The sequence below is a fragment of the Delphinus delphis genome, chromosome 17 (assembly GCF_949987515.2).
Source record: "Delphinus delphis chromosome 17, mDelDel1.2, whole genome shotgun sequence".
NCBI classification, from domain to species: Eukaryota; Metazoa; Chordata; class Mammalia; order Artiodactyla; family Delphinidae; genus Delphinus; species Delphinus delphis.
In genome coordinates, this window is record NC_082699.1 from 62235827 (window position 1) to 62243891 (window position 8065).

Consider the following 8065-nt stretch of genomic DNA (forward strand, 5'->3'; position numbering starts at 1 on the left):
TTTCCTTTATTTATGTTCCCTCCTAGGCTTTGCCAGTTCACACATAATTTCTTTGTAATTATGAAGAGATGTATTTCTGCATTCTATTATTTCGAAGTATTATTGTACATGAAAAACAGATACTAGAGACTTTCTGTGATGCGAGCCAGGGTAACCCAGACCCCAGTCTGATTCTTCTCTCTGTCTGACGAATCGGGCCTCAATATAGCATGCTGTCACCTGTTCAGCAGTCTTGTGATAGGACCCATTTGGACGATGAGGTGTCAGAGCCTGTATTTCTCTGTTTTTCTGCCTGTAAAAATCTATAGTTTGTTAACACCAGCGTAAATTATTTGGAATAAGAAGTTTGTTCAGTGGAAAAGAAACATGAATAGGTTTAGATTTTTATGGGGCTGAATCAGCCAAATCAAACACAGGCCGTCCTGAAGCTTCCAAGTTTTTAATGGAAACTCACGCTCTTTAGAACTTTGCTGCCTAATTATAATTCATGCCTTTTGCAGATACATTACAGGGTGGACCAAAAGGAAAATGTTAGATATGTCCACTTGTGATTTCTATTGTGTTACTCGTGGGGTGCCAACTGCATGCGTCCAATGGCCTGGTGCGTGCAAAGACACAGGCCAGATCCCTGCAGGCTGAGCCACTTCAGTGGGAGGGAGGACGATAAACTTGCAGTATTACAAATACAGAAGACAACTCAGATACAGAGCCAGCCTTCTGTATGTGGTTGTGCAGAAGTCACCAGTGTCAGGATTCAATTTAAAAGTCCCATGACAACCGTAACCCTAAATCAACCCTCATCATTGCCTTCATCAGCGATATCCTTTCGAAACCCAGAAAAACAGAACCACCCAGATGTCATTTTAAGGAGAACTTTCTTTTCTTTCTTTCTTTCTTTTTTCTTCTTTTTTTGAATAGGTTTAACTGGTGTGAAGGGAGATAAAGGAAATCCAGGCATTGGAACTCAAGGTCCAAGAGGCCCCCCTGGGCCAGCAGGTAACTCTTCCTACCTAACAGGAAACTGTAAGGTGGAAATCCTAAATCTCTATATTCACTTGACATTGCAGGTGAGGCAAATGGCCATATTACATCCTTGTGTCCAACTGGAATGGCTATATTTCTCGTTCCTTTCATTGGAAGGCTAGTTTGTTAGTAACGAACCTCCCAATACACAAACCCCCAAAGATACAGCATATTCTGGGATCTTATTGGTTGCGTGAGTTAGGCTGGGCTAGGCTATGCTGTAGTAACAAATCAATCCCCAGTGCTTAGTGGATTGATACTTACCCAAAGTTTGATGTGGGTACGGTAACTTTCCCCCCATTTTGGAACAAAAGGCCTTGGGAGAAAGATAAAGGAGGCACATCAGCTTCCTGAATGCAGGATGAAAGATGTCATTTCCAGTCATATTTCACTGGCTGAAACTAGCCATATGGCCCCAGCCGACCTGTAAGGGAGTCTCAAAATCTAGGGGAACGCATGGATATTGGATGAACACTCGTAGTTTCTGCCACCATGGTCACCTTACTGAATGAGTTTTGTGTATTCTACTATGTGCTTTCAGAATGGCTTCCAGATGATCATACTCTGTTATTAAAGTTATAAGGTTACAATCGAACTGTATATTTACAATCCCCGTCTTAGCCATATTGAATCAAATGACTTACCGATTTTTCTTTCCAACCTAATGATGATTTTGGAAAATACCTTTTGTAGGAGAGATTCCTAATGCAATGGATTCACTTTGAGTATAAATACTCCCGTTATTAGAGATTGTATGAGGAACTGATCTAGCTCATGCCTTACACAGAATGAGTGGTTAGTGAATGTTAATTGAATGAAACGGAATGCATCTGAGAGTCACAACGCTTTTCAAATATAAGGTGATACGTGTTCCTAATTTTCATTGTGGTTCTAGTTGAAGAGTTTCATTTCTAGTTGAAAAAGGCCTTCTAAGCACTGTTGGAATCCAGGCCTAAAGCAAAACAAAGCAAACGCATAAACCAGAAAAATGCCAGACTGACATACTTCTTAAATTCACAGAAATTTTAGTCCCCGTCTCACTTTCACTCAGTGTAAGTTCTCAATTGATTCAAGCTAGCCTAAAGAAATTTTGGATTCGTATATTGGGTCCAATTTCAGAATTCTCATTTTTCTCCTCCAGTATAATTTCTTTCAAATTTAGACTAATTTATTCCAATTATCTGGGGCCATAAACCAGGATAAGTTATAAGGTTGAGATCAAGTGTGTTCATGTGTGTGTGCATATGTACGTGTGTGTGTGTGTGTGTGTGTGTGTGTGTGTGTGCATGGCCATACATTGAATTCATAAGGAACCTGCATTGGGAAACAGAAACTCCATAAAGAAAACAAGGTTGACAGTGGTATGCTCCTTTCCCTTTCATATCCAGGAGGTGATTAAAAAAAAGACTACATTTTGCTTTCTGGTTTCCCGAGCTGATTGAAAGCATTGACCTCCAGGAGAACATGTGATTGCAGTATGATCCTCTTCCAGGAAATCCAGTTCAGGAATAGAACTCAATGAGTAGAGAGAGGCAGATCACCCCAGTTGTTAAGATGTGTAATATGGCTTCTTGTAAGAGTTAGTTTACTTCTTGGTAGTCTGAAAACTCACCCTGTGATGATAAAAGACCAACTGTTTTCATTGGTGGGTACTTCGTAGGACCTTCCGGGGAAAGTCGGCCAGGAAGCCCTGGACCCCCTGGCTCTCCTGGACCAAGGGGTCCACCAGGTCACTTGGGGGTGCCTGGACCACAAGGTCCTTCTGGCCAGCCTGGATACTGCGACCCCTCTTCATGTTCTGCCTACAGCGTAGGAGGTAAGTGTCAGCCCTTGTGGGCTTTGAGCAATGTCTTGCTATGCTTAGTATCATAATGGTGAGGGGGCTATAAAAGCAGACCTATTATGCACAGGAAGCAGAGCTTGAATTGCTCACAACCTTTTAAATTATCCAGAGGCATCTTCTGTAAAGTACAAATTAATATAGAGGTTACCTCTGAAGAGGAAATTTAAAATAATACCACATCTAAGTCTTCCTTGCTTCCAAATGGCGATCCACACAGATTTGGCCTCTGACCTCATATCTGATCATTGAGGGACATGTTTGAACATTCTTTGGGGCCTCTCATTCTGTGTTATTTCTGTGGTGTGGCCACGAAGTCCTCTAAAGTTTTACTCTTGTTTTGGGGAAACCTCAAACTTAGAACTTTCCCTGTAATTAGGAGGGCCCTGGAGATACTGTTGGGTGACATCCTGCCCACCGCATGCATTTTAGGTCACCAAGGATTATTTTAAGAAACAAAAGTGGCCATGCTGTCCTTGCCTCTTCCTAACCACTAGACTGAGATTCTGAAAAGATTATGCTTCCTGAAAACATCTGTGGTCTGCATGCTGGAGGGTTGTGTAATGGGACATTTTTTAACATAGTCACACTTGGAAGCATCAAGAGAGAGGTTCAAAGACTGCTTTGGGGCAATGAGCTTATTAGCCAATGAATTTAAATTTTCTGCTTTAGAAGAAATTTAACCTTATTTGCCAGAGGAACTGGTCAAAGTTTTGCTGATGTGTTTTTCTCTGTTCATCTCTTCCCTCCCCGTTCTCTCAAATATCCCTGTCCCTTATTAAGATCTGATCCCTTACAATGATTACCAGCACTGATGTGGAACTCCTCCACTGATTACGTTGGCCTGGGCAATTGGCTGCAGATACAGAACTGTCCTGTTGACCACCACCACCCATCCCCTGCCCCTAACAATGGGCACTCTGTTTCCCTGCCTCACCTGCTTCCCTACCTGCCCACTGTCACATTTCTTGCCCTCCCTGCTCCAAGCACATACAATGATAAGACTGGAACTTAACCAAATCACATGTGTCAGTTGTTATAGAAACTGACTGCTGCATATCAGCCTGAGCGTAGGTATAAGATTGTCTACCAAGAATTATCCCAAGCTTCCCTAGGTGAAGGCCCAGGAATAGTTACTTAAATGTGTCTTCTCCTCTTTCCTGTAGCCACACAAATTGCTGGGCACCTTTCTCCCTGACCACCCTACTATCCATTCTTCCTCTGATCACCTCCCCTCCCTACTGCCCCCTGGTGTTGGACTTCTAACATGAGATGGGTTTTTAAAATTTATTTTTCTTTCATCATTCTGCTGAGATTTCAGGGTTTCTTTTGTAAATAAAACATGTAATATTTAAGCAGTTGGCTGTGATTCTAGTTTCCTAACAATTTCTGCGGTATATCTGTACCTTCCTTCTTTCGCTAACCATCTGAAACCTCCTGGCAAAGGTGCAAGCACTGTGGTGGATAAAGGTAGCTACTACTTTCTACCCGAGCAGGATATCTCTGTACTTTAGAGACTATGTCTCTATGGACCCATATAAGGGGAGGATATCCATTTATGGTTCCTGGGTTCTATCACGTCCCCACCCCCACTCTTCCTCTCTAGTTCCCCATCCTGATGAGCCAGAGTTCACCCCTGTCCAAGATGAGCTGGAAGCCATGGAGCTGTGGGGCTCTGGGATCTGATAGTCTCAGGAGAACTTGGAGGACCAACCGCAAAAGCTCCTAAGGCAACTTATTCAAGAAGAATGTCGTTATGTGGTTTGTATGCTGCCTTTGGGAGGGGACTCATTTCACCAGCCTACATCTCCTCCTTGGATATTGTTAATAATATTGTTATATTAACAAAAAGTATGTTTAAAACAATTCCCCTAATCCATGACACCATAGGATTGATTTCTCTTTGTTGTTTTAATGGCATGCTCAAAGAAAAATTGGCCAAGAAGTTTGAACTCTGGAATCTTTTCTGTGGTAGATGATCTCAAGTCCTAAAATGCAACAAGACAGATATGACTGTCTTTGAGGAAAATGGGGTCCCAGCAGAACAGGAATTCAAAGGGACTCGAAGATTATGCTGTTTATCCTTATCCCCTCTAGGAATGACCTTGCTGAAAAGAAAGGAGGGACATGATTGGAGAAACTACCTCTTGCTAAATTGATCTGTCCAACTCTGAGATCACTTGGTAACTAGCTCCACTGGTATCCAAGAATATGTGTTAGAATATAACCTTTCCGAATTTGGTGATTGTAAAAATAGATTTAGTTTTTTCAGTGGCTTTTGACATGTAAAATAATGACTTCCCACTGATTCTGATGGAAAAAGATCCAATTTTGATGAATAATTTATCCAGCAGTATGTTCCAGAGCTTGCGCTCCTTAACCACATGGATTACTTTGTACATGCAGATATATTTTTGCAAACCTATTTCCATTCTTTTTTTAAGCAAATAAAAATTTTAAACAATGTATGTGGATTGTTTTTATTTTATTCCATTTCTATATGTCACCTTAAACTTTTGTAGTTGGCTTAGGTTTAACCAGAAAAATGACAGCTGCCTACCTTTAGACACTCATTCAAACATTCATTCATTCATTCATTCATTCTGAGTGTGGTAGGATACTTAACAGAAAAAGGCAGCTGACTTGAGCCTAACAGACTGACAGAATTCTATTATTCCTATATAACCTACCAGACAGACTTGACTGTGAAAATGTAAGACTGATGCTAAGTAAATGTTTGCCTAAAGAACTTATCTTTCGGTTTTAAGAAAAACTCTAGAAGACAAAGAAGAAATGAGGTTGAATCTAATAGATTCTAATTTCTAAACTATAATTTGTCTTTTGCTCATAAAGGAAAACACTAGGTGTTTGAAAAAGATTTGGGTTCTATTAATTGTTTGTTGAAAATAGAAATGAAAGAGAACCATAAACTGAACGTATATTCCTTTTCCTCTATAGCATCTCCCTAAAAACAGGTAATTGTCAGAAGTAAGGATGGGGTGATTTATCACCAGAAGCTGGAGTCTTCCTGGATCAGGAAGGTCTCTTGAGATTCTTTGGGTCCCCTCACCACACAGATTGGTTTAAGACCTTCCCATCCAAAGTATTCAAACAAAAGGGTCTATGTGTGCCTTTGGGGATCCAGGTAAACATAAATATATTTTTTGCTGCCTTTGCAAGAAATGAAAGAAGACAGTGAGCAGATAACCAACAGTGGTTCCCTTGTAGTTATGGCGCATGCTTCCACATGTAGAAAGCAGGACTAATGAGGAGGAAAGCTTGCACAAGATTGAATGGCCCAGAATCACCTGAGAGAACTCTTTAAATGAATGGGGTGTGTCACTAGTCATAGCATTCCCTTGTATCTCAGATTTCTTGGTCTTCAACAAGTGAGTAGAGAGGATATTCTGTATACATTAGTGTTTGGCCCTTGGAAATGCAAAGACTACTTATGTCACTCAGAAGACCTTCAAAGTTTGATATAAATGGCGAAGTATAAACACTAGAGGTTCTAGTCCATTCATATCATTCTTTTTTTAAAATAAATTTATTTATTTTTGGCTGCGTTGGGTCTTCATTGCTGCACACTGACTTTCTTTAGTTGCGGCGAGCGGGGGGCTATCTTTGTTGCGGTGCGCAGGCTTCTCATTGTGGTGGCTTCTCTTGTTATGGAGCACGGGCTCTACGCGCATGGGATTCAGTTGCTGTGGCACACGGGCTCAGTAGTTGTGGCTCACGGGCTCTAGAGTGTAGGCTCAGTAGTTGTGGCTCATGGGCTTAATTGCTCTGTGGCATGTGGGATCTTCCCGGACCAGGGATGGAACCCGTGTCCCCTGCATTGGCAGGCAGATTCTTAACCACTGCAACACGAGTGAAGTCCCCATATCACTCTTGAGTTGTGCAAATACACTTGGCTTTGATTTTACTTGGTGATCTAAATTTGTTTTTTTAAGCTGTGGGAACACTTCATTAGTTTGGAATTTGTCATCACTTGGACCCAGTTCATGAGATTTTTATTGAGTGAAACGTTCATAATAAAAGGTGTAATTCAAATTCAAGATTTTTATGTTTACAGTACATTGCCTTGTAATAAAAGCTTATTTTGAAGTACATTTTTATTGACTTACCTATTTTGGCAGGAATATACTTACATTTTAATTTATACTTTATATCATTTCTGAAAGTAATAAAGTGTAATTTCATAAAAGGACATTACTCCTCAGAATTTTCATCACTTTGGTTAGAAACTCTTGATTCCTAGAATTACAGACTTGGGGCAGAGTGGTTGAAAAGTTTAGTTTAGGAGAAAACTGAGCATAAGTCGGAGTTTGGGAGAGTAACCAGGGCTAGAGATATAAATTTAGGAGTCAGGTGCATGTAGGTAGTATTTAAAGGCTATGCAAATGGATGAGATCACCTGGAACATTTCCCTACCTTCTACTATCCCTTTTTCATTTTTGTTTCCACAAGCTCTCCAACCTGGTTTTTCTTATTTTATTTTGAAATGTATCTCTCAGCTAAATATTCTCCAGACTACAGCCACAGTGAACTAGTTGCAAAAACCCTTGATGTGTGCTCTCTCTTATTTATCTTTGGCATGCTTTTTCTTCCACTTGGGAAACCTTCATCTTTGTCCCACCCCAGTTTAAAGGACCTATTTATTTTTGTTTGTTTGTTTTCACTTTTATTATGAAACATGTTAAACATATTGAAAAGTAGAGAGACTAGCAAATAAATATATACCATCTCCTTTAAAAAATAAGTTTTACCATTTGGGCATATTTGTTTCATAAATTTAAAGTATTTTGATAGAAGTTATGGACATCATGACACGTCACCCTTAAACGCTTCAACATGCATCTAGGTTATTTTCCTCAAATCCACAATTTCATTATCACACTTTATGAAAGTAACAGTTATTCCATAATAACATTTAATTTCCAACTTCCCTCAGTTGTCCCAAAGAAGTAAAGGACCTACTTTTATTCATATTCACCATTTGAAACTAAGCCAGGCTCCTCCTCCTGTGTGAAGCCTTCTCTGAACCCCACCATCACCACCTGGACAACCTCCATAACCATGACACCATAGTCCCCTTTTCTAGTGAGTTCTTTAACCTCTGAGCTCCCATTTTACTTGTGTGCATACTTTAAGCGGTCTCAGACTGTCCACAGTGTGCTTAGCACTTAACAGCTGCTCAGT

The 8065-nt window shown here is 40.4% G+C and overlaps 1 protein-coding gene across 7 annotated transcripts in view; it reads left to right on the plus strand.

The window, feature by feature from the left end:
• Positions 1-5329, plus strand: part of COL14A1 (collagen type XIV alpha 1 chain) — a 267475-nt gene extending 262146 nt beyond the window's left edge. For 6 of the 7 annotated variants that reach the window (XM_059995114.1, XM_059995119.1, XM_059995115.1 and 3 more), the window contains 3 exons: positions 919-996; positions 2684-2839; positions 4470-5329. In XM_059995114.1, coding sequence (XP_059851097.1) covers positions 919-996; positions 2684-2839; positions 4470-4549 — 314 coding nt within the window. In that variant the 3' untranslated portion in view covers positions 4550-5329. Of the gene's footprint in view, positions 1-918; positions 997-2683; positions 2840-3646 lie in introns of all 7 variants that reach the window. The other variant, XM_059995120.1, reaches the window with a different exon arrangement.
• Positions 5330-8065: the final 2736 nt, after the last annotated feature.